We start from the raw sequence: 26,761 nt of genomic DNA on the forward strand, positions 1-26,761 counted from the left end.
TTCTGCATATTAAACCTTGCCTTTGATGTATATCTACTTTGCCTTAGGACAATTTGTGTTAATAAAAAAAGCAAAGGGTCCAGAGACACAGGAGAACTTAGTTCCTTTGGCTAAGTCTTCTCTGGCTCTCCAAAATGACTTCCAAATTTATGTTTCGTCTCTAGACTCTTTATTAATTTACACACAGCACCTTCTCCAGATTCCTGAACCCCTTCTAGATGCTGGATTAAGACCACCAGCAATAATCCACACTTATTATGGTTGCTTAGTTGAGTGATTGCCTTTCTTCTTGAGAAATGTGATCTGATTTTACTTAGTTTAAAATAAATTCTTGCAAAAATAAATATTTGCATTAGCCTGAGAACTTAAAATTTCTAGTATTTTTGTTTTGTTTTTGTTTTTTACTGTGCACAATGCAAAGGGCTTTTCAGTCTTCTCACAGTGAATCCATGGACATATGTCCCCTGCAATATGGGAACTTTTCATCTGACCCTTATGCTACATGGTGCAGAGGAGCACGTGAAAACCTACAACACTGCCCGATCTCCCACAACTGCTTTTCTTCAAACTCAAAGAAAAAGAGGAAAAGCAGAATTTGGAGTCACACTGGCTTTTCACACTGCATTTGCTCAGGTGACACCTTCCAATCAACAGCCCTATGCGGAATGAGCCAGTAAGTCTGTGTAAGAAAGCGCAGAAAGCACAGCAGGCATCGCCCTGCTAGTGTACCATTTCATCTTTGTCCGCTTATCTGTGTAGTCACGTAACACCTCTGACCTGCCTCAACTACACAAATAGCTCTGTGGCTAAGTCAGGTGTGAGAATGAGCACAAACAGGGAAATATGAACTCAGGCTGTCAAGCCCAGGAGCAGGCAGTAATAGAAGCAGCCAGAATGTGATCCCAGCAGACCAATTCCCTCTCTGAGAGCAAGTCGCAAGACAGCAGTAACTGTTCCAGGTTCCCTTAATGCCTCTGATGATACCCCAACTAGTCATTTTCTCATCCAAGCACATCCATGTCTGAAACCCTTCTAAACACTCCTGAGCATTTATTAGAGCCAATGAGAATTAAAGTCTTTACCTGATTTCTAGATCTGCAGGAAGCCGTTGTAATGTAATTTACCCTATTATGCAATAGGGCATGTCACTCAGCCTATGGTTGCATTCTGCCAAAACAACCTCCTGAAGTATAAAAAATTCCCTTGGTTAACTGGTTGGTTCTTCTATAAGATGCTTTGGCAAAAAATAAGGTGAAATGACATTACTTTCAATGCAAATGAAATGATCTAACATATCCAGATATAAAGTCATTTTAAGTACATAATTTAAAAAAATATTTTTATTGATTCTTTTATAAGGAGAGAGGAAGGGAAAGGAAGAGGGAAACATTGGTATGAGAGAAATACCAATCAGTTGCCTTCTGAACACACCCTGACCCCAACCCCAACCCCAACCCCAACCGGGAACCTGGAACCTGCAACCTGGGTATGTGCCCTGACCAGGAATTGAAGCAGTGACCTTTCGGTGCAAAGGATGACATTCAAGCAACTGAGCCACACAAGCCAGAGCAAAGTACATACTTTTTCTAACAATACATGCTGTCAATTTTGAACATGAGTCAAAAGTAAATATTAAATGTTCAGATGGTATTTTTTTGCCTGTGGCCATACTAAATTAAATTGGACTTCCTGAGAGCTTGGGTTCCTTCCTTATGAGCTTGGCATCCTAGTGTCAACACATATTCATGAGACTGGATCCACTTTCCTTCCATTACACCAGTCATAGCCATAAAATACACAGGAATAGAATATATTGAAAGCAAAGGAACCTGTCACATATATACTAAAATCTTTGCTTACGTTTATACTCTTACTCTAGAGTTGATATACTTATGTATAAAAATCAATCCCAAGAAATTTAATGCAGTGGATGAGCATAATTATTTCTATTGGGTGCAATTAACTCCTTACTTGCTATCTATTAACCAAACATTCCTCTTCAATTTTTCTAATGGGATCTTATGAACCATGTAATTTCAGAATGTGTACATTCCATGCATAATTTCTGCTTCCAGGAGTAGTAAAATGTATAACTAAACTAAAAAGACAAACAGAATCATTGTTGGGCTCATTCATGATTGAGACATAAAAGTATAATGTTCTTACCTATAAAATGAGGATGGAAATTCCTACCTCACAGGGTTGCAATGAAGGAACCATGAAAGAATGTGAATGTACTGTGTAAAATGTTAAATGACATCAATGATAACAACACAGCTAAAACTTATGGAGTGTTAGTGAATACCTTGCATACATTAACTCATTTAGTCAACTCAACAATGCTCTTGGGTCAGTATTATTATTTTCCTCATTTTACAGATGAGGAAGCTGAGGTTTAGGAGATGAATGATACATTCTGAGAGCAGTGATCCCAGTACTTTGTCAGTGATGACTCAAAGTTTAGAAATCTCATGTGATGCAATGGGGAGAACTGTTCTTTCTTAACCATTTGTTTGTACTTCGTTTAGAAATTATTCTTTCACTTCCACTAGAAAGTTAGTATTTAGAGCTCTATCTTTGGAGATTAAGGAGTAACTTACACAATAACTTACATTTAACATCACTACACATAAATCAATGTTTCCACTTTTTAGTAAGAACATTCCGTTTGTGAAGAGTCCCGTAAAAAGTACCAAAATGAATTTTATAGCAGACTTAAATCTCTTCTTTCTTCTCAGGGTGTATGTTCTTATACTAGCACAGTTGAGGACACCCTAACACTGCCAACCCCCTCCTTTGCGAACAGAAAACTTCACTTCATATTGTTTGTAGGGCAACATGCCTGGCCCTGAGAAACCAAGCCAGACTGGTAGTACAAGCATCTCAAGGCCATGGATCTCTTTATCAGCAATCTAAGGGTAGGCAAAGCAATCCCTCTTTGCCAGGGAACGGTCCGGGAGTGGGGCCTGTGACCCAATGAGATGAAGCTTTGGCCCGTGAGATGAAGAAATGGCAATCCTAGAAACAAATCCTTACATAAACTTACTAAGCGTAAGTTCATTTGGAAGCTTCTCCTTGATAAAGAAGAGAACTAGAAGAAGGCTTCTTTGTCGCTGCCCTTTCCCTCTTCTTGGGAAGTTGGAGTAAGGGCAGATGTTTGGTTGGCAGTTATCGGTGACCGTGAAGAAAACACTGCTGACAACATTGAGAACGGCAAGACAAAAACTCAGAGAGCACCTGGATCATTGATGACATCATTAAACCACTGAACAACCACAGAGATTTCCAACCAGACTTATTTTTATATGAAATAGTTAAATGTTTATGTTTAATTACATTCGCTACCTGCAGTTGAAAGCACCTCAACACAATTCCGTGATTGGTGGGTATATTCTTTGCAGCAAACTGATGAGTATTATCCAAAGAGGATATAATCCATGAAGAAAATAACCTGAAATTTATTGAGTTTTTATTCCACTGGTCAGACGGAAACCATTTAAATACAATTATTTGTTGTATTTTTTTTTTGTTCTCTTAAAACTACTAGCTTTTGTTCTTGTTTTTTAATTGAAAAGGGTTATATGTATCTCCTCCAGCTTTTCACATGTCAGCTGGTCCATGACATTTAAGAAACAATTCTCCTGTTTACAATTTGGTGAAAGTATTTAACAGAAAAATATCCATTCTATATCTTTTTAAAAGTCAAATTATAGAAAAATATGGTATGAACTTTATGAAAATCTTTTTGTGAAAAGAAAAATACAGAGATGGATTCATGGAAAGAGAGAGAAGTTTAAAAATATTTGCCCCCAAATGTGAGTGCTGATTTCAAGGGGACATTTATTTTCTTACTAGAGGCCTGGAGAATGAAATTCATGCAATAAATTCATGCATGGGGGGAGGGGGGTGGGGAGGGTGGTCCCTTAGCCCAGCCTGCACCCTCTCCAATCTGAGACCCCTCGGGGGATGTCTGACTCACAATCTGGGACCACTGGCTCCTAACGGCTCACTTGCCTGCCTGCCTGATCGCCCCTAACCGCCTCTGCCTGCAGGCCTGATCGCCACCTAACCATCCCCTGCTGGCCTGATCGCCCCTAACTGCTTTCCCCTGCCAGCCTATCACCCCCTAACTGCTTGCTCCCCTGCCGGCCTGATTGCCCCTAACCACTTCTGCCTCAGCCCCTGCCACTGTGGCTTTGTCCAGAAGGAAGTTGGACATCCAGAAGATGTCCGGTCAACCCGGTCTAATTAGCATATTATCCTTTTATTAGTATAGATGTTTTGTGTTTCCTAAATTTTCTACAATATTATTTTTTTATTTTTTTTAAATATATCTTTATTGATTTCAGAGAGGAAGGGAGAGGGATAGAGAGTTAGAAACACCGATGATGAGAGAGAAACATCGATGAGCTGCCTTCTGCACACCCCCTCCTGTGAATGTGCCTGCAACCGAAGTACATGCCCTTGACCGGAATCAAACCTGGGACCCTTCAGTCCGCAGGCCGACGCTCCATCCACTGAGCCAAACCGGTCAGGGCAGTTTTCTACAATATTATTAAAGTTACTTTGACACAGCCAATAACTACAACTGATACCTTTATTCCTTCTAAAAAATGTTTCTGTGACAGAACACATCTTTGCATGATCAAAATGAATCATAATACTTCTCCACATTAAGTAAAATCTTAAAAATAAATAAAGATTACATGCAGTTCTCCATAATTCTAGGCCTCCAAGTGCATACAATGATGAAGCAAAACAATATATGCACGAATGATTCTCATCATTGATGTTTCTATCTCCTTCTCATTTTCTCTCTGAAATCAATAAAAATATTTTTAAAAAAGATAATTTATAGCGATCCTTCAGAAAATGACTACATTCCAAATGTCCTAGATGTTGCATATAAACAAGACAGTTGGAGTTGTTGTAGGGTTAACTACCTAAGAAAAACAATTTTAATTTATTACCATACTTCTAGATATGATAAACTATAAACATAAAAAAAGAGCCTCTACAGTCTTTCCACTAAGTAAAATTGAATCCTGAAGGGACATCTGTTTGCAGCAAGTTTTGAAATATTCTCCATAAAAAGTTCAATCAGATGAGGAGCCCGTAGAGCTCTGAGGCTGAGCTTTCTACTCCTTAGCCATGAGATAATTCTCAAAAACATGGTAGAGTCTTTTTTTGTGTGAGTGTTATTTCATCTACTTAATGCCAAGCCCCAAAAAACAACTCTCTGGTTTCCTGAATTATCCACATGAAGTAACCCATTCAGAGCCCAGACAGCGGTAACCGAGTGTTGACCGCTTCTTCCTGTCACAGCAGAACTAAAGATGTTAGAATCAACATTTGCTCAATTTAAAAAGAATAAGCCCACTACTTAATAACAGCTAATTTTTTCACCACTATGTATTTTAATACAGTGGCCTGTTTTTAAAATAAATTAAATGTAAATATTGAGTGTTTATAGTATACGTATGAAAATTTGAATGTTTGAAAGTTTATCAAAAGCTTCTAACGTGAAAACTCATGTTTCAATGTTACGAATCAATGTTTCTCTCTCACATGCATCTCTCTCTCTCTGTCTCCCCTCCTCTCACTAAAAATCAATAAAAATATCCTTGGATGAGGATTTTAAAAAAAGAAATATTGTCTTTTGAAGAAACAGTATTTTTAAGACTCTTAGAAAATCTTAGAAAAATCAAGTCCAGTACACTTAAAACATATTAAATATATAATATTTTGATTAGTATTTAATATTTTCTTTTTTGCTCCTCTAGGATATTTCTAACCTATCATTTGCTTTTATTTATTGATGCATTTTATAGAGAGAGGAAGTATCATTTGTTTTTATTTATTGATTCATTTTACAGAGAGAGGAAGAGAGAGAGAGAGAGAGAGAGAGAGAGAGAGAGAGATTGCTTTATTCTACTTATTTATGCATTATTGGTAGATTCTTGTATGTGCCCTAGCTGGGGATCAAACCCACAACCTTGGTTCTACCCAACTGAACTACACTGTCAGGGCTATCATTTGTTTGCTTGAATCCAAAAAGAATATTTATTTAAATTGTCTATGGCTTTAGAGAAGAACTTTCTCTGAATTTATAGGGATAGAACCAAATGATCATCACATTTACAAAGATTTTTTAAAACTATACTCATATGATTTGGAACCATTCTCCTCCAATCTCGCTTTCTCTCTCCTGTGACTGCTGAGACAATTGAGAGGAAAAGAAGAGTATGGAATAGCAAGTCTTCCCAGATACATGTTACATAAAACTCACGGAACACTATTACAAAACAAACCACATTCATGAAGTTAGTGCAGAAGAAGCAAGAGTCCCAAGCAATGCCCAGAACTCTAAGATCGGCTCTACAAAGCAGCCCTGTGAAAAGCTGTCACACTCTCCCCAGTCAGATAGATCCCTGAGGCTTCTACCAGATCACACACACAGGTTCTCCGGATCCAGAGAGCCTAAACTCTGGACTAGACTAGCCCTCTGTAACCTTCATCTTGGAGAATAACAAAATCTTTCTAGCTCCTGTAACTCAGACACAATCTCCCAGGCACTCTGCAATACTGGATTACGTCTATTCATGATGTATTCCAGCTATGAGTGCAGCATCTGTTTCCAGGTGACACCAGGTCCCTGAGCCAATTACCCTATTCACTTTTCTTCTCTCTAGGGACAGGTTTATGTTTAATCCTTTACCTCTATTAGATTAGATGTCTATTGTCCCTGAGGAACCTTTGCCCTATTAGCCACATTCCTGAAGCCTAGGCATAAAAGTTGTAATGTTAAAGTCAAATTAATGTCTTTCATCTCCCTCCCTTAAAGAACTATGGCCCATTCCTAGTAAAAATAATCAAAATGTATAATTTAGTATTAGAAACCAAGAGAAAGTTTTTGTGACATCAACACTATGACTTGTCTTTACCTTAATCTAAGAAAGCATATTAATTTGGAGGAAGAATTTGCAGCCCAATGTTGTCACAAATTACCCTCTGTGTAACTGTATTGCTTATTTTAATGTTTATTTAAAAATGCTTTAGTTTTTAAAATGTCTCTGTTATCCAATTTCAGATAAAATACCATTGTAAAATGAAACTTATCTTTCATTATAAAAACAATAAGTACATTATAGTTGATGCAAAAAAATAGATTAAGACCATATGCATAATCACATAGCCCATATATACCCAGAATGTAATATAAAAAGATTATAGAAAACCGGAAGAGCAAAAGGAGAAATAATAACCATCATTTTACCATCCTTAAACAACTACTTTTTACCATTTTGGTATTATTTTCTTCCTGGTTTTTTCCTCTATGCATGCAATCCCACTCTCTCCACTCACTGTAAGGAAGTCTTTGACTATGAATTAGTCATGCTACATCAATACCTTTTCCTCTTAAAAATAAAATTAGATGAAAAGAATAAAATAAGAATTTTTTATTATCGTTTCAATAAGACATTAGATAGTCTCCCCTGACTCACGTAAGAGCAATAAGAAGATGTACTGGCTAATAAATCAGACACATTTGAAAGTGAAAGAACAGCTTCTGCAATACAGTTAGTTACACAGAAGGGTAATTTGTGACAACATGCATATGGGCATTCATCTATTCAGCACACATTGAATAGGCAAACAAGAAAAGAGAAAACAAAAGTGTGCAACTATAAGCCAAATTCTGTGATAGGAACTGACTTCAAAGCTGGAAGAGAAAATCTAAATCTAAGAGCAAAGTGCCAGCAAACCATAAAAAAAGGCACAATGGATTTTGATGGGTGGGGATCATAATCTGCATTTTGAATAGATGCTGAATCCATAGGTAACATATTATGGAGCCAGATTTTGATGGCCTTTCAAACCTACCAAGAGAATTTGGACACCTGTAGACAATGGGAAACCAGGGAAGGTTTTTTATCGCCGGTGACAAGATTATATCGGCGACTAAGATAATGCTGAAAGCCCAGGAAGAGATGGATGTGGAAAGTCAGTGAGGAGGCACAAAGCAGTGGTGGGGCCTGAAGGAGGGCTATGGGAATGAATGCGTAGAAATGGAACTGAAAGCCCTTCACACAGGACTTGGTTATGAATTAGAGGTGTGACTGGAAAAGGAGCAGGAGCCTCACACACTCAGAAACCAAAAGTAAACACAGGATGGTCTGAACATAAAAATTCTTAACTGAAAAGTGAGTCATACTGGGCAGTCACATCCTATACCAATAGCTTCCTTGACAAAGGTCAATCCGTACTCCTTACCTTAAGTGAACTTGTCTATTGTCTTTTTGCATGTACAATAGTACACCCTTGGAATGTCAGAGTTATTCCCTCAGGGTACAACCTCCCACCACAGTACAACACCACAGACCCCCTCATTGTTATTTTGTTTCCCAAATACTGTCTCTAAGTATTGTAAGTGTTCATTGTTAACTATCCTGTACCCACCAATGTAAAATAAGCAATGTCTCTGTTTTACTCTTTATTCAATCTCAGAGATTTCCTGCTTTGTTTTCTCCTACCTCCCTAATCTACCACCAATGGATTTCATGCAACCCTCTTATGTCTCCTTTTTTTATTCTAATGTATAAAATAAGCTGTAAAACTGCCAGTCTCTGTATCATTTTCTCAATCTGTTGAGATTTTGCTTCCCAGCAGTTGTCATCATTTTGGCTCAAGTAAACTCATAAAAATCCTCTGTAGATTTGGACATTTCTAACGTCATTGACAGAGATGAGAAGGGAGAGGTGCGTGCTAGGCAGATTTCCTGGTCCCGTGGACCTGCTAAATCTGAATCTCAGATAAAGCCTGTCCATGTGTATTCATGGGAGAAATAAATTGTCCAGGTGAGTCTGGCCCAAATACCTGGTTAAGGATCCAGGACATAAAACCTGGTTCTCAAAAATTTTTACCCCAAAAGAACTCGGTAATTAAGAACTGGAGAACCAAGTACCAATCAAAGTGGTGCAATCACAAAATATCAGGAACCACAAAATACAGGTTCAAAAAAGTATTTCTGCAAATATGAATGTAGGGAGAGTCATTGAAAACCAACTACAACTTAAGACAACCCTGGTTACAAAAATGTCCAGAATGTCATACACAGTGAGGGCTTTGTAATGTTCCAGAGCACCATGTGACAGACTTTGTAGCAGAATACTAAATTAAAACTCCTCCTCCCCACTGCTACACACACTGTCTCATTTTAATGTATGTGTGCCACATTTTTGTAAGCTTTAATAAATTTCAATAGTTTCCTAGTAGGTAATATTTGTTCAAACCAAAAGTGTGGGAGTCCTAATTTTTTATTTTTCAAAAGCATCCATGTGGATTACTAGCAGACTGCATGTAAGTGATGTTTGAGAAATGGCTTAGAAAAGAAAGCCTAGAGAGGATGTACTATCCATGCTCAAATGCATACTAGACAGTCATGCAGAAGTGGAAATAACATACAGCTAGAGTCAGAACTAGAAGTAACAGAGGACTATTGGAGCCCTGAGCGGGTGGCTTAGTTGATTGGAGTGTCGTCCCAGGCACCAAAAGGTTTCGGGTTCGATTCCGGTCAGGGCACATACCTAGATTGTAGGTTCATCCCCAAGATGGGTAATGTACAGGAGGCATGATCAATGTTTCTCTCTCTCTCTCTCTCTCTCTCTCTCTCTCTCTCTCTCTCTTTCTCTCTCTCTCAAAAGCAGTAAACATATCCTCAGATGAGGATTACAAAAATAAAGAACTAATGGAAGGATACAACTTTCAGGTCAATTATGGAGAACAGCCTTCAAACAATCAGAGCTACCTCAAGTGGACTGGACTAAAAGGAACTTGTTAAGGTTAAAGTCCTCAGTTTCTGACAATGGATGACCAAGTCAACAATAAGGAATTGCTTTACCCAAGTAGGAAGCTAGTCCTAATGACAACACTCTATGCTATCATCTATGAACTTCTCTGCCATCAAGAAAACAAAGTTGAAAACAATTGATGGCCTACCTGATTGATGGTCTACCCATTTCTCTCCTTCTAGCCCCAAAACAAAGTAAAAATGCTAATCTTCATTTCCCCCCCCCCTCCTGATTAGACACTCTGAATGCCGGGATGTTCTGAATTCAGAGCAACCCGAAGCAATATCAGCTAGTGCCTCTGATCCTTTCAAATCTATCAACGTGGAATGCGGAATGTTTTTGGAGCTACCAATTAAATAAAACCATGGATAAAAATGCTATGTGATTTACTTCAGATTCACACTGTATTATTCAAATAAAGTAGATAAACCTGTCTTAGCATCACATCATGAAATATTTCTAGCCAATCCTCATCTTATTTATTCTATCGCTATCAAAAATTAATGTATGTCAACTTATGGTGACAAATTTTAAATGTGTGAGGCAGTATATCATTTTTCAACCTTCTTTTTAGGAGGATGTAAGCAAAATGTTTGAAGAACACTCCTTAGAACCACCTATTCAAACCTAGAAAACTACAGAGACCATCAATTTTTCCTAATTAAGCCTCACAATGTTCCTTGACCTATTCGCAATATTCTCTTTCTTTTACAGTCAGTACCAAGTGTTGCTCTCCCTCGGTGGGGCCATTTTTCACAGGTCATAACATTTCTGTCTTCAGCAGAGTTCCCACTTACCAGACAAGAGAAAGCACAACATAACTGCTCTGACAAGCGAATGCTTCTCAAATGTGACCTCAGCAAAAATTTAAACATTGCTTTTTGTCATTCTCAAAGTCAAAACCGCTATTGTTAGTATCACAACAACAAAAAATAGGCCTGAAATACTAGGTCTAAAAAGGGAATAATAACCCACAGATGATAGGGGCCCAGCAAGTGGAAGAATCCACGTATGATTTAAGTACTACTGCTAGAAGGCTAGTTCTAAAACTCCTCCAATCACACCCGTCCTGTCACAAAGAGGGATGCCAGCTGCCAGCTGCGATGCCAACCCAGGCTGGGATGGGGAACTATTGGTTTGTAACCTCAGGAGTTCCCCAGGTGACATTCAAAAGTGGCCCCGGTACACAGAGGACAAGGTGAAAGAAACCAAAGAAAGAGTGAGGCAGCCGCTCGCTCCATACTGGTCGGTGGCAGGCTTAGGGATCACGGGGTCTCACCTCCGAGGCTTGTCTTGAGGGCTGCAAAATGAGTAGATCTCCGCACCTGCCTGCCAGAATCTTCAAGTTGATATAGTGGCCTCAGTGTGGTTCGGTCACACACACAGTCTAGATGGTCTCAACAGCACAGTGCTCGCTCAAGGCTGCACCCTTGAAGTGGCTGCCAGTATGGGAACAGCAGGTGGAACTTACATTCCATGGACCGGGGAGGAGGTAAGGATTGCCCAGGTCCAGCTTGGGGTTTGGGTCAACCAGCAGCCACATACTCTGATGACCTCCTCTACCAAGAGTTAAAGGGGGACGAATACGCAGGTGGAAGAAACTCCCGCACCCCCTGTGAAATCCTGACGCACTTCCCTGTCTCAAAGATGAGAGAACTGGGACCCTTAAAGAGAGGACTCCACTGCGAGGGTCCTGTCCCACAGGCCTCCCACAAGGCAAGCAGTAAAGAGAAAACTGATGTCTGATGATCTTTATTTTACTTCACCTTCTTTTTAAGGAACCAAACAGCCTTGCCTCTTTCATTGAAGTAAACAAGAAAAATAAAAATCTTTGAGTAACAACCAAAGACTTGCTCTTTACTCCAAAATTTTCAGCCACTATCATTTTCATTTTCACTTATTCATACACAGTGATTTACCTTTCGTGTGGATAATATATAGAAACACTATCGTACTTTTGCTGAATGAGTTATTAAATGAGATAATGTCAGGTGTTTTGTAGGAAATAGTAACCAGTGTCTAGTACCAGGACTGGCTCTTCTTTATACTGTTACTTGTGATTGAAGATGAAACAGAGCTTCTGAAAATGTTTCCAAATGTTCTCCACACTGCTGGCCCCCACACTTTTTATAAGCCATATTTATATTAACCATGTTTTCGTTTGCCAGGATCTTTGAAAGTAATTATAAGTTTCTAGAAAGTGGAGTTGATGTCATACATTTTCCTTTTTCCCCCCCTCAGTGCCTACAGTTTGGCAGTGATTCCTAGGTAATGGGGCCCTTACGTCGTATTTGGAGGATCCATTGCAAGGCCATTGGGGTGTACACCTTGGGAATTTAATTTTCTCATTTCCTTCTGGATTCCACAGTCGATGGTGTAAACAACAATAGAGGTGTAATAAAAATGTTTATCCTGGGCACTCTTCTTGGGCTAATGCATAATAAATTGTTGAATCCTCACAAACTGCTAAGGTAGATTCTATCATCACCATCATCACCAACCCCCATTATTATCATCAAGTCCCAATTTAGAGATGAAGGGACTGAAGCAGACAGGCAGTAATTAGCCTATTAGTGAGGCAGTCACTCAGTTCCCATGTGGTAGAACCAGGGCTTGAGCACAGCCACGCTGGTTCCAGAGTCCAGGGGTTAGCCATTATCCTGCAATACCACAGTCAATACTCATGGCAACACTTGCGAAAAAAGAAAAGTCAATGCAAGAGTCCAAAAATTAACAGAAAGTCAAAGAGACTAATACCTTCCTCCTTTGCTTAAGCATAACACATACAGGAAACTGCACAAATCAAGTGAACATCTTAATGAAATATTATAAAGTGAACAGACTCATGAAATCACCACCCAGATCAAAGAAACCGAACCTTACCAGCCTTCTATAAGCTTATCTGGTATCCTCTCATCACTACTCTCTCTTCTTTCCCCAAGAGTAACCATTACCCTAACTTCTAACATCATTTATAAATGTTGAACTTCATAAGAATGGAACCATACATTACAGGTATGGGCAAAGTCGGTCTACCATTGTCAGTACACGAAACAGAGTTTATTCTTGTATTATTATTTATTCTCATATTATAAATGTTTCCATTATGAACAACTACCTATAAACCTACTTTTGCCCACACCCATATATATTCTTTTGGGTCTGGTTTCTTTTGCTTGATTCATTTGCATTTTTTGATGTAGGTTTATATACATCTTGCCTGGCTGCAGTAGTATATGCTTCACTTGTTACTTTGGATAAACTGTAATGATAGTCACAGATTGTCAGCAAGTTCACAAATACACTAGAGCCGTGGTCGGCAAACTGCGGCTCCTGAGCCACATGCGGCTCTTTGGCCCCTTGAGTGTGGCTCTTCCTAAGCCTTAGGAGTACCCTAATTAAGTTAATAACAATGTACCTACCTATATAGTTTAAGTTTAAAAAATTTGGCTCTCAAAAGAGATTTCTATAGTTGTAGTTGATATTTGGCTCTGTTGACTAATGAGTTTGCCGACCACTGCACTAGAGAGAGTGAAGACTCGCATGTGCTTTGAAGAGGAGAAAAAGCCTTCCAGGGATGTATTGGCATTTCACTGCGTCCACTCTTTCTTTTGATTTTCATAAGACAGGGTAGTTACCTTCTCAGAAGTCCAGGTTCTGCCATTTTAAAAATCTGTGTGCCTATCGATAAGCTGCCTCACCATCCAAATGCTGCTGGGAAGAATAAGTGGGATGTAAAGGCACTTCGTGGACGGCAAAAATCACTACACCGACTTCAGGTGTGTGTAATGTTGAGGTTCATCTTGGCAGCCTCGGGTGATGGTGATTCTTTGATCCCTCAGGATGATCTATGGGAGCTCACAGACTTGGACAGAAGCTTCCTCCGTTCAGGGAGGACCATTTATTTTTTGTGGAGGGGAGAGAGGCAGAAAGACAGGCAATGCTGGGCACTGAGATTTGGAAGAGTTCTTGGTTCGTGTAGGACCCATCTGGGGTAGCTTCCTGCAGAAGCTGGAATATCCAGAGTTAGGAAATTAGGTTTCCAGAGTTATTCCTCTTTCTTCCAGTTGTCATGGAGACCAACCCCAGTCCTTTCATTCCTTTGGTACCGGGAACATTTCTCCAATGCAGACAGAATGGAGGGGGCTTAGCCCAAATGCGCCAGTGGAGGTGCTGGGGGAGGGGGTGGTAGTGAAAAATAACTCCATGGAGGAACTAGGCCTAGGGACAAAGGCTAAAGTGGGCTGCAGTTCCAGCCCTTGTTTGCCAGCAGGGGCTGGAGGAGGGCGCTGGGAGAGGAGGAGATGTAGCAGGAAGGCGGGGAAGGAGGTGCCTTGGGAGACCTTCCAGGGCCCCAGGTCACTGAACAGAGGAGCCCTATATCTTCTCCTTCCCTTCCTCCCTGGGACTGTTCACCTCCACAAACATAGAGAGATAAGCACAGGTATTTCTCTTCATTTAGATGGTGATGGAAATAGAATATTTCATGTACTAAACCAGTAGTTAGATCTGCTCCCAGCTACGGAAGTTAGCATACTAGAGGCCACAGAAATGATTCTGGAGAAGAAATTATTTGCAACTACTAATCATACTGTTCAAAAGGCTAATATCCTTGTAATCTCCCGAGTGTAGGCAAATAGCTCATTAGCAAAGGTCAGGTACAGAGAATGCACAAGGACAAATGGAGAACAAAGGCAAGTAAATCTTTTGAGTCTTCCTAGAAACAAATATCAATTAAAGCAATGAGATATCACTTTTCACATTAACTTATCAATTTTTTAATAATATAATCATCTTCAATACTAAGAAGGGCGTGAAAACTCTCCTTCCCTGGTGGAGTGTCAATTGGTTCCACTTTTCCAGACATCAGTCCGGCTGTAGATATCATACACCTTGAAGAGAGTCATTCCCCTGGGTGCTAGTTTGTATTTATCAGGTAAGTGAAAAGATTAATATACGAAGATGATCAGAGTACTATTTCTAATAGGAAAAACTAGAAACTTAACATGTTTAACATTAAGGGATTGGTTACCTAAATTAAGCTCAAACAATCAAATATGAAGTAGCCACTAAAAATTATACTTATGGAGAGGTTTTAAGTGACATGAAACACATTTATAATGTAAAGGGGAGAAAAGAGCAACAAAAAAAGTTGTAAGGAGAGAGCATGTAAATCAAGCACATCAAACTTAAAGGCTAACACGGGCCAAATAAACGAGGCATGCAGCCCGTGAGCTGAGAGTTTGACATGCTTGATGTAAATGAAGTGCCCAGTGCCCAGTGCAGTCAGTCCCTGGCACAGCACAGGGCACTCGCTCCCTGGGGGATACGTACTAAGTAAGCTGAAGTGTATGGAAACGTGGGAATAAGGCTGAGGCAAAAGTGGCAAAAGAACTGTGGTTGCCTCTGGATAAGACCTCAAGACATTTTCTTCCCTTAATCTTCCTATTGTTTTAATGTTTTCATTTCTTTTATTATAATAAACATTTCTTTCTTTAGAATGAGGAAAACATTTAAAACTAAGAAACAATTTTTTAAAAGTGCTCTTCAATTCTTCTCATTGTAGGAGCTGACAGCTAAGAATAGGGACATCCCCAAACCACACTTTTTTTTTCAACTGGGGGCGGCTATTTAACAGTAGTTACTAAACCTGCCTGGAGGAAAGCCTGGCTGTAGGCAGTACCAGATGGCAGCAAGCTCCCAGAGACAAAATCACGCTGAGTGTATGAAGCCAATAGGAAAAACAGATGGAAGTATACGCTTTAAGAAATGTTCCAAATCCATGTCATGGTTTCTTTGAAATAAAACTGAAACTTTTTTTATGATAGAAGCATCATTAAAGTGGCATGGCTTTCTCCAATTATAAAAGTATTGATAGATACTAAACAAATGACATTCAGAAAATATTTCTTAATGACTGACGTATTTATCTATACAGGTTATTGTTCATTATAACATCAATAGGTGCTTTTTGTAGTCATTCCGGTCATAAGTGTTCAGTGAAAAATCAGAAGACATCAGACACTTGTGAAATTATTGCAAGTATAAAACAGGTCAAGTACTTTACAAGTTTACAGTGCAATGCATTACTGATTCAATATTTATTCCTATTCAAAATTGATCAGGGCATGAGTAACCAAAAACTTAAGTCAGGCCTGAAGCCCATTTCTCCTCTTGTTATCCTTACATACAAATTCCAACTTATTTAACAACACTGTGCCTCATTTCTTCTTGTGTAAAATTGAAAAAATAGTACATTGAAGGGTGGTTGGAAGGATTTAACAGTTGACATATGTGAAACATTTTAAAAGAATACCTGCAGTCAAGAAATAGCTATATAAGTATCAACTATTAGTGTCATTACTCCAGAATGAAGAAAATCTACTATACTAAGATCTTTGTCTATATCAAAAATCATAAAATTGAGAAACTACAGATTTTGACATTTAAAGTACCTTTTATTGAGCTTCCTACTCTCTTATTGTAATAACTAGAGGCCAGGTGCACAAATTCATGCACATTGAAAGGAAATTAATTAGAAGAAATTATTTTAGAGGTCAGAGAGGGACTTCAGGAGGGTGGCTCCAGGGCATGTCCAGTCTCGCCCAGTCCCCATCAGGCCGAGGCAGCTGGCCAGGGAGGGACTGTGGGAGGGCTCCAGGGCATGTCTGGCCCACCCCGCCCAGTCCCGATCAGTCAAACCCCAGCAGCAAGCTAACCTACTGGTCAGAGCATCTGTCCCCTGGTGGTCAGTACACGTCATAGCGACTGGTTGAGAGGTCAGATTGACCAATCTGTCAGACACTTAGTATATTAGGCTTTTATATATAGATAACCACTGATAATGATTAATAGTCCAGCTTTTAAATGCTTAAGGAATCCAATGGACATTAATAAAGGTCTCACACATTAAAAATAAGTTTCAGGAGTAAATCTTTTTTTTCCCCCACTGAGCCTCCTAACACAAGATCATGAAATGCTTAACATTGAATTCCACTGAACTAAGTTCACTTGTAAAAGTCTATTATCCCAGTCACAGTGGGTCTAGTATTTTTAAAACTTACATTTTAACACCACCTCACCCTAACGGGTTTGGCTTAGTGGTTAGAGCGCCGGCCTGCGGACTGAAGGGTCCCAGGTTTGATTCCGGATAAGGACATGTACCTTGGTTGCGGGCACATCCCCAGTCGGGGGTGCGCAGGAGGCAGCTGATCGATGTTTCTCTCTCATCGATGTTTCTGACTCTCTATCCCTCTCCCTTCCTCTCTGTAAAAAATCAATAAAATATATTTAAAAAGCAAACAAACAAAAAAAACACACACTACCTCTGAATGGGAGGAGCTAAGTAAGTGAGTCTAAAAGACTGAGAAACATTAATAATTGGGGTAAATTCAAAGCCTAAACGATCCATTTTTTGCAGTTTTAAATGACCTATTAAAATTGTATTATTTAACAAGTTTTACAAAACAACAACAAACTTGTCAATTAAATTAGGACATTAAAAAACATATGTTTGGCTCAGCATGACGCTCTTCTAATAGAAAAAAATGGTCTTTAATGTGGTATCAGTTTTTATTTCTTTTAAACAGTCACTTTAACATATGTTTGTGTATATGTATATGTATATGTATGTGTGTACACATACATACATGTACATGCATTTCACTCATCTTTTCATAGTTTTCAAAGAATGATCATGTATACTGTCCATTAAGTGTTAACAAATAGTCAATTCAAAAACTTCAGCCTCAGAACCCAAATGATCAATTAAAAAGAAAAACTAGCTCCAAGAATGGGTATTAAAAAAAAAAAAATAAGGACTGAGCTAGAACATCTGAAATGTATCTTTAAGAAATTGGAGTTATACTTATTACACTTAAAATATGTGATCATAAACTTGATTATAACATCAAGTTCCCCTCCCCAAAATACATTATATCAACGATAATTCTTATCCGATTGCAATTACAAACACTTCTACAAAAACTTTAGGAAAAAGAAAACACCTAAAATATGAAATCCTGAAGGAAATAGAACAAGAGTTAAAAAATCATGAGCATCTATCCAGCAAAATTTCTTCTAATCAGCATGTCTTATTTATCTCAGCAAAGATAAGTGTCAATCTTTTTAACTTGTGCATTTTTTTTTGGCAGGCAAATTTAAAGTTAAATTTCAGAAAGTTCACAATAGGTGACTAAATAAACAAAAGTTTTCCTAAAAGTCTTCATTCCAATACAGTATAGTAGGTAAAGAACCTTAAAACTAAAAATCGTGAGTACTCAATATAAGACTGAATCATCATAAATACAAAATCTTGAATTTAGATGCCTTACATGGACATGCATTTTGGATGATTTTTGCTCAATGAACTTAAAATTGAAAATTCATTTTTCCTTGTTTACTCTAGGACAATAATTTTTATAAAAAGGAATAACATATCTCTAAAATAAATTGTTGTAAGTTAAATATAGTGAAGAATGCTGCTTTTTAAAAAATTCCGAGTACCTATGCCAACATAGCACATTTGTACTTGCCTGTAGAGGCACACAACCAGTATATGGATAAAGGAATAAAATTATGTCTTAACATTTCAATAAAGCCATGCTAGATTTTCATTCTCATTTCCTGGGGTTATCTATAGAAACATTTGTAGTATAGGTAACTATTCTAGGTAAACTTCTCTTGTGCTCTCCTAATAGAGATAAACAGAAAGTAAGTGGGAGCAGGTGGCTTTGAAGCTAGAGAAGGTAAAGGACTAAGGCAAATTTTGTGGTATCGTCTGGTTCCCATTACTATAGGGCAGCTTGGCTCACCTGTGTCCCTACATTAAAAAATTAGGTGGGTCACTGAGACAATTTTTGGATAATTCATCTCAGAAAATACTTGGATCTAAAATAGCCATCGCACTGAAACAAAGATGAATTCTTGACTAGTGCTACACTCCATTTTATTTTGTTGGCTGAAGACTGATTATGATGGCGATCCTATGCCCTCCTAAGTATTTCTTTTTTTTTTTTTTTTAAATATATTTTATTGATTTTTTACAGAGAGGAAGGGAGAGAAACAGAGAGTCAGAAACATCGATGAGAGAGAAACATCGATCAGCTGCCTCTTGCACATCTCCCACTGGGGATGTGCCCGCAACCCAGGTACATGCCCCCGACCGGAATCGAACCCGGGACCCTTCAGTCCGCAGGCCGACGCTCTATCCACTGAGCCAAACCGGTCTCGGCCCTCCTAAGTATTTCTAAGTCTCCATCCCCCTCACAGCTCTTCCACTGACTAACTTGAAAGATTCTCTTTAAAGGAATAATGCAAAGTAACTTTTAACTTTGAAGTAAGTTGACTTTAAAATCCAATTTGATACTGACACCTAATGTTAGAATTATCTAACATTAAAAGCAACAAGCAGCCTTCTCTAGATCACATAATTTAACTCCCAATTTAACAAAGGAAAGGCCCTGATGTAAAAATGTTAACATAATATACTATTTATAACTAATACAAATAAGAGATGAATACTATAATCTAAAAATAATTTGCATTATCCCTGGGAATCCTAAAAAAATCAAAAATCAAAAATCAAAGACTCCATAAGTATTCATCAATTCTTTAAAGATACATGAAAGTTTTCAGATAAAAATTTCCAAACAAGATCTTATTATCCTGACCAGTTTGGCTCAGTGGATAGAGCGTCGGTCTGCAGACTAAAGGGTCCCAGGTTCGATTCCGATCAAGGGCATATACCTTGGTTGTGGGCACATCCCCAGTAGGGGCTGTGGAGGAGGCAGCTAATCGATGTTCTCTCTCATTGATGTTTCTAACTCTATCCCTCTCCCTTCCTCTCTGTAAAGAAAAAATCAATAAAATATATATATTTTTTAAAAGATTTTATTATTTTTTAGGATCAGAACATAGATCATATATTTTTTAAAAAAGTATTTTTTTTATTGATTTCAGAGAGGAAGGGAGAGAGAGAGAAATATCAATGATGAGAATCATTAATCGGCTCCCTCCTGCACGCCTCCCACTGGGGATCTAGCTCAAAAAGGACCTTGCCCGGAACTGAACCTGGGACCCTTCAGTCTGCAGACCAAAGCTCTCTCCACTGAGCCAAACCGGCTAGGGCAGGCTTCTCATTCTTAATCCAGCACATATTAGGCCAATATCCTGGTGCTGCCCTGACCGGTTTGGCTCAGTGGATAGAGCGTCGGCCTGCGGACTCAGGGGTCTTGGGTTCGATTCCAGTCAGGGGTATGTGCCTTGGTTGCGGGCACATACCCGGTGGGGAGTGTACAGGAGGCAGCTGATCGATGTTTCTCTCTCGTCGATGTTTCTAACTCTCTATCCCTCTCCCCTCCTCTCTGTAAGGAATCAATGGAATATATATATTTTTTTTTAAAAAAAATATCCTGGTGCTTTCTAAAGTTTACTGAATTGACAAATTAAGTTCCTCACACCCCAGACTTTGAAATCTTAAAGCTAATATGAACTGTGATTCTCCAAAATTAGTGGCAAGCAACATAATGAGTACAATGTGGACACATTACTTTCCTAGACAACTGGCCAAATTTGTATTTTCTTTAGTGTCACTGATTAAATGAGACTCTGGCCTTTCTGTTTGATGACCAGTTTGCATTATTTTTCAGCCATTTTTCTTACAAATGCATACAGCAGGTTGCAGGAAAAATTTAGGGATCAGTGCAAAGCAATTGTCACTCCAGGAAAAATAGCCTGCATTTTATAGTTTAATAGGCATTATGATGCTGTATTGAGTAAAGTATTAAAACAGGCTTGTAATGCTTATATGTCCTTTAATAGTGAAATTGTACAGCATGCTACTTTCTAAACCTCACATATAAGAAAGAACGTGTAGAGATGCAATTCTTTTAAACAGTGTTTCTTTTAATTCTTTTTCCCCTTAGTAAAAACAAATTTGTGGCTAAAAGTTTCCTTAGCCAGTCAGTATTTAATTCTAAAAATCCCAACACTATCTTATAGACCTTACAATACAGAACACAAAATATGAAACTCTTACAATATCACCAGAAGAGGAGGGAGGGGGGGAAAGTCAGAAAAATATACAAAGCATTGAAAGGATGGATGTGAAGGATGCCAGAGGGAGCGGGGGAGGGTTTCAGGAGGTTCAGGGCAAGCCCTGTGGTGACGTCAGCTCACAGACTTAATGTTACAGCCGTCAGCACAGGCCTCCTGCTTTCCTATTGGTGAACACCATGTCAGCCGACATCAGAAGATAATCATCATTGGCCAGACAATTACAACTGGAGCAAGAAGCACCCACTGCTCTGAGCACAGACCTGCCAGGCTGCTGAAAGAAGGCAAAGCCCAGCTGCCCTTCTTACTGAATGAATTTTATGTAGCCTTACCAATCACTAGGTGATTTTGTTCCTTGCAAGAAGCCTTCATAAAAAAATAAGTCAGCCATTAGTGAGAAGAGCAGATAAAAGCCAGACATCTCATAAAAGAACAAAATGCCCCTTTTCAATGTTGTAAAATCACAAGGAGTTTTCAGTGTAAAACTGGAACTCAAAAATGCTATTGAGCTAAAAGCAGGCATTTTCCTCCACCTCATGTAACAAACTCTCATTTTCCAGAGAATAGTACCCCAGGTATTTTTAACTTGGCGTGCAGTTCTAAGAGGAGGTTCAGGATGACTATTCAAGGGGATGTATTCCCTTGCATTTCATTTCAATTGCTTTTCTAATCTGTTATAGGTAAAATTATTTGCTAAAATAATTAAAAGGTCTGCACTATTTATTCTGTGTCTAGAACAATGAATAGAGGGTTAATCATTTGTTAAAGCAGCAATAAACTTGCCTCAGCTGGACCCTGTAGTGTTCATACAACACTTTTCCAAAACAGGGGCCCCACTACATTCATATGCAATAAAGTAATGAATATGGATCATAGGATACGTTTTCAGAAACTACCCTTATTTAAGGTCCACTTAAATGATACCAGGAAGTACAAAACAGCACTCCTGGCAGTCCTCACAATTCTTCAAAAGACAGCATAGCTCCTTTTTGAGAGATAAACTATAATTCTCTACATTGACAAGTTTTGTTTGAAACTATGCCTAGAAAATATTTTTGAGGACAACTGCAAATGATTTCTCAAAAGATATAGTAGAAGCTTCACAACACTGTACTTTCCTCCCAAAGCTATTTCAAACCATTTGAAGTTAAGGAACCTGGAAAGTTAAGACCTTGTGGTTTCTTAAACGTGCCCTAGTCCCCGACAGGGTCTAAGCCTTGGTTATGGAGCTCCCTTCTCCTGGAAACAAGGGAAACGGAAAGAAATTCTTCATTTTCTTATACACCTGGTTCAGGACTTTCTGGCTATTGGGATTACGGGAGAGACGTTATAAAACTGGGTACACAAATTCTGGAATAAAAGAAGCAATACAATTTGGGATCAAGAAGACTTGCAAGTAAGGGGTAACAGCCAGCACCGTTTTTGTTTTGAGTGTTTTTTGTTTGTTTGTTTGTTTGTTTTTATTGCAATAAGCAAGCCAAGAAGAACATAAAATCAACAGAGACAAAAAGTCAGGGAGGGAGAAATCCTAGCAAGGGACAATGACATAGTATTCAAAACGCAGGGGGAGGCCAAATATGTTAAGTTGTAGATATTAACAGGCAGTGCTGGCCATAAAGTGGGCACCCATCATCATTTTATAACCTACTAGACAAGCATTTTCCCCAGCATCTGCCATGTACAAAGCATTCTTTGAGATGCTCAGGATAATCTAGAGTGGAATGAGACAAGAACTATAGACCCTCGAGAGCTGATGTTCTGGTAGGAGGCAGACACATACCTGCAAATATATATATACACTAGTATATGCCAGGAAAGAGACTGCCAGATGAAAAGTACAGATAAGGAGCTAGGAGGAAACGTTGGTCAGAGCCCAACAGGGGAAGCTAAGTTGGCACATTTTTGCCAGTTTCAGTCAGTCCCTTGAGGGCTAGGCCCAGTCTGGCTGGCTCAGCGTGTACTTGTTGAGTGAATGGAGAAAAGAGGCGGGAAATGGTACCTGGAGGAGGCACAGAAAGTGACCTCAGAGAAAAGGCAAAAAGTAAACAAGAGGCCCTCTTGGCGGCGATGGTGCAAGGGAAGGCTGGCCGACTGTGAGCGGGGTAGCCGACTCCAGAAAGGCAGGCTCAACTCCGGTGCCGCAGGTCGCACACACGCCGACCTTAGAACACAGAGCACACAGTGGGGCTAACGGGGGAGGAAGATGGGCTCGAGTAGTGGGACCAGAGCTAGAACAAACGCCCGCAGAGCGGACCCCAGCCCTCGGCGGCTTCAGCGCCACCCCTTACGCGGGAAGAGGAAGTGCAGCTGGATGCAGAAGGTGCCCCGGCGAGGGGCTCGGCTTTCTCAGCGCCGCGGCCTCCAATGTCTCTAGACTCAGTCTCAACTCTTCGGGGCCAAGCCTCGCGGTGTGCAACCTCCTCCCACCGCCACCCACCCCTGGCGCTCTCGGCCTCGGCGGCCAGGAGGGGCCCCAGCCTCACTCCCCGGCCTCCCGAGCGGATCGCGCACCGCTCCCGGCTTCCGCTCTGGCCCCACGCGGGCCTCCGGACCCCAACGCCTGCCTGCGCCCCGCGCCCTCTCGCCCCGGCGCCCCTATCCGCCAGCGGGTCGGCCGGGCGGGAGGAAGGGAGAGCGGCAGCCCAATCACCTGAGGCCAGTCGCTGCTCCCGGGGCCGGAGGAAGGGAAGTTGAACCCCCTCTCGGCTCCGACCAGCGGCAGCCCGCCCAGCGCACCCACCCGCCCTGGCCCCAGCACGCAGTGTCTCTGGTTTCCCACCGCCGGGACCGGGGAAGGAAGGCAGGTCGGGGCGGGGCGCACGCGGCGCGGGGTCCCTGTGCACCCCCAGCCTCTCCTACCCGATCACCCCACCCCCCGCCCTCTTCCAACACCGGGGGGCGGCGGGCCACTGCCCAGCTCCGAGCGCGCTAGGCTGGCACTCCACTGAGAGCCAGAGCCGGGGCGGAGGGGAGAGGGAATGTCTGCCACAGCAGCTCCCTCCGCCTGCTGGGAGGAGAGGCGAGCACGCCCTGCCCTGTTAAATATTGCAGAGTGACACAGGATCGCCTCCCACACGGGGATTTTCAAAAGGGCTGGTGGAGGGAACACGGTAAACAAGAAAGATGCTTTCCCCGGTTATTATAAGTTTGCCTGGGGAAGAGCACGCAAGGGATCCAACCCATCTCAACTCCACTCGGCAGCCTCCCACTGGATTAGAACTGAGCGTGTCCAAAAGGCGTTTCCGTAAAACAGAAACTTAATGGCGTGGCTCCCTCCCCTCGCTGGGGTTCATTCATTTTTATTTCTGTTTTCATTGTCCCCCCCCACCACCCCCAAACCCCGCCTCTTTATGAAACCGGAAAGGATCCGCGTGGAGAAAGGGGTCCAGGAAAGGAGGAAAGCGGCTGGGAGCGCAGAGGGGGCAGAGAAGTGGGCGAGCGGCAAGGAGAAAGGAAGGGCGCGAGGGATGGGAAGAGGGAGACGACCGGAGAGCCGAGGGCGTCGGGTGGGAGAGGGTTAAACGGCGCCAGGGACCGGGTTCCCCTCCGCCGCCTCGCAGACTCCGATTGCGGGAGGCCGAGCAAGAAACCCCCCACTCTAGATGAAAGCCAGGAGGCAGCACAGGTAGGGAACCCGGACTGTGGCTCCTCTGCCGCGCAAACATCTACTCTCTGTGCACACATATATGCTCCACGTTATATAATCTGTGTTCAAATGCATGTGTCGCCGAGGTTCGCACAGGGGCACCCAGACCTACGCGCTTCAGGCAGCCCCCGTGTCTCAGCGGCCGGCTCCCTGCGGCTCGCGATCCCCCGCTCCATTCGCGCCCAGGCGGGGAGCCGCCAGGAAGGCACCCCGGAGAGGCGCGCGGGGCTCCGGGACACAGAATCACGCGAAAGCATCACCTACCAGTTTTCCTGCATCCATTGGATGGCTTCGTTCTCGTTGAATTGCTTCTCGAATTCATATTCTTGTAAAGTCAACACTGACATGTTCATTGGGGCTGATCTTCGGAGTCGCTATGTGTTCTCTACACAAAATAAAATAATCTGTGAAGCGCTAGGTTTCAAGTATTAAGCGTCCCCTACCCGCCCCCCAGGCCTGCCCCTCGCCGCTGTGTCGCGGCGGTCGGTCTCCCAAGCTCTCAGCTACATCCAGGGCTGAGCATTGCCTGCGCTCGGCTCCCAGCTCCGCGCTCCGGGGCTCTCCTCCTCCCGGCGTCCGCATCCACCGTAGGAGGAAATGAATGCCTTGCGGTCTTAGTGCCCGCACGTTTGTCCATCACCCTTTTTACTTGTCTACAGGGAAATCTCCTCCCCCTCGTGCGATGGGAAAAATTAACCCTTTGCGCGGGAGAGCGAGAGCGCGCGAGACCTCTCCCCTCGAGCCCTGGGAGGCGCTTTGCCCGCGCGAAGGTGACTGGGGAAGTGGGAGAAGGACGAGGAGAGGGAGAAAGTGGCCTCCAGGTCGGCCACGGTCCCCAATACCGACCTCGTGGGCCGCCTAACCTTGCCTTTGAAGGTAGTTTCGGCGTGCGGGGCGCAGCCCGGAGGCGCGCGTGCCCACGAGCTTGGCAAGTAGGCGACAGGAAATAGTAAAACCTGCCAGCTGTCTTGTAAGAACGCCAAGGCAAATCTGAGCCGAGATTTTTACCCGCGAAGGAAACGGGCTCCCCGCCTCCTGGCTCCCGCGAGCACCCTCCAGGTCCCCCATCCCGGAGCGATGGTGTTGACTCACTTAAACGTGGGGCCCGGCGGCCAGCAGAGCTCCCAAATCACTTGCCGGCTTGGGATGCTCTGGCTGAGGATGGTGGGAAGTGCAGAGTGAAAAGGAGTAGCCCGGAGAGGGAAATTGGTTAGGTGGAGGGTTTGGGGAGGGGGGAGGGGAGGGTTAATGAACTGAGAGAGACAAAGGGGGGAGAGGAAGTTAGCAGGTAGGAAAACTGAACTAACTGGTCCAATGCGAAAATTTTACTTCCATCCGTGAGGAATTGCCCTTCATTTATTTTCCGGGTAGGTGGAACAGAATTGCTTGAGGAGAGTGCTAAATGTAATGTTGACCCTTCCTGAACCCCAGTCTCACAGCAGTGTTTTAGTCCCAGCTTCTGTAGACACCCTTCTTTCTTTTCCGAGAGCAAAAAGTGTTTTTCACTCGGTCCATCCCTCCATTCATTCCCCACAAATTAGAAAAAAAAAAAAAGAAATATAATCTATGGATATAATTGTAAGCTTGAAATACAACAATAAGGAACCTATGCTTTAAAAATTAGGTGGACATTAGGACCTGGGAGAAAATTCCCCTTCTCTTGTGGGTGGTTCCCCATCTCCCTTGGTAATCCAAAAACGGGGTATTTCATGCAAAGTCAAGTGTCTGGAAACCATAGTAAAGTGGGGACTAGGAGAAACAGTTCTGTCAAAGAGGAAGGTATAATTTGAAGTTAAAGAAGGAGTTTTAAAAATCCACTACCAGATTATATCAATCAAAGGACTAGACTGGTTGAGGATTGGCAAATTAATTTATAAGTTAACACTCAAAGATTCCATGCATGGAATTTTCAAGTGTTGTTCTAGAGACTTCTACAGTACAATTCTCAGTGAAGGTAAAACTCAGGCCAAAGGACTGGGCCCCATTGGGCTGGAAGGTGGGTGTGGCCTGATGAGATAAGGATTTTCTCACAGTTTCTGAGCAATCAATAAATATTTGTAAAATGAATAAAAGATTGATTTTAAAACTATGACGAAAGAAGGGGGTAAAATCCAGCAAACAGTTTACTATGTGTTGCAAGGGTAAGTCCTAGTTTTGTTTTTAAAGGATTTGATTTTTAAATTGTGTATTCTTACTAGTCATCACATCA

General features: G+C 41.5%; 1 protein-coding gene across 3 annotated transcripts in view; it reads right to left on the reverse strand.

Annotated features, from left to right (window-relative positions):
• The window catches only part of ELOVL6 (ELOVL fatty acid elongase 6), a 150,237-nt gene extending 124,694 nt beyond the window's left edge, over nt 1-25,543 (reverse strand). Inside the window, exons 1-2 of one of the 3 annotated variants that reach the window (XM_059662490.1) lie at nt 25,416-25,543; nt 24,817-24,937 (exon numbers count right to left, since the gene is read on the reverse strand). In XM_059662490.1, the coding sequence (XP_059518473.1) occupies nt 24,817-24,905 (89 nt within the window). In that variant the 5' untranslated portion in view covers nt 24,906-24,937; nt 25,416-25,543. Of the gene's footprint in view, nt 1-24,816; nt 24,938-25,078; nt 25,238-25,398 lie in introns of those variants that run through there. The other 2 variants (XM_059662481.1, XM_059662471.1) reach the window with 2 other exon arrangements.
• Nucleotides 25,544-26,761: the final 1,218 nt, after the last annotated feature.

Source organism: Myotis daubentonii, chromosome 1 (assembly GCF_963259705.1).
Source record: "Myotis daubentonii chromosome 1, mMyoDau2.1, whole genome shotgun sequence".
In the NCBI taxonomy this organism is placed as follows: domain Eukaryota; kingdom Metazoa; phylum Chordata; class Mammalia; order Chiroptera; family Vespertilionidae; genus Myotis; species Myotis daubentonii.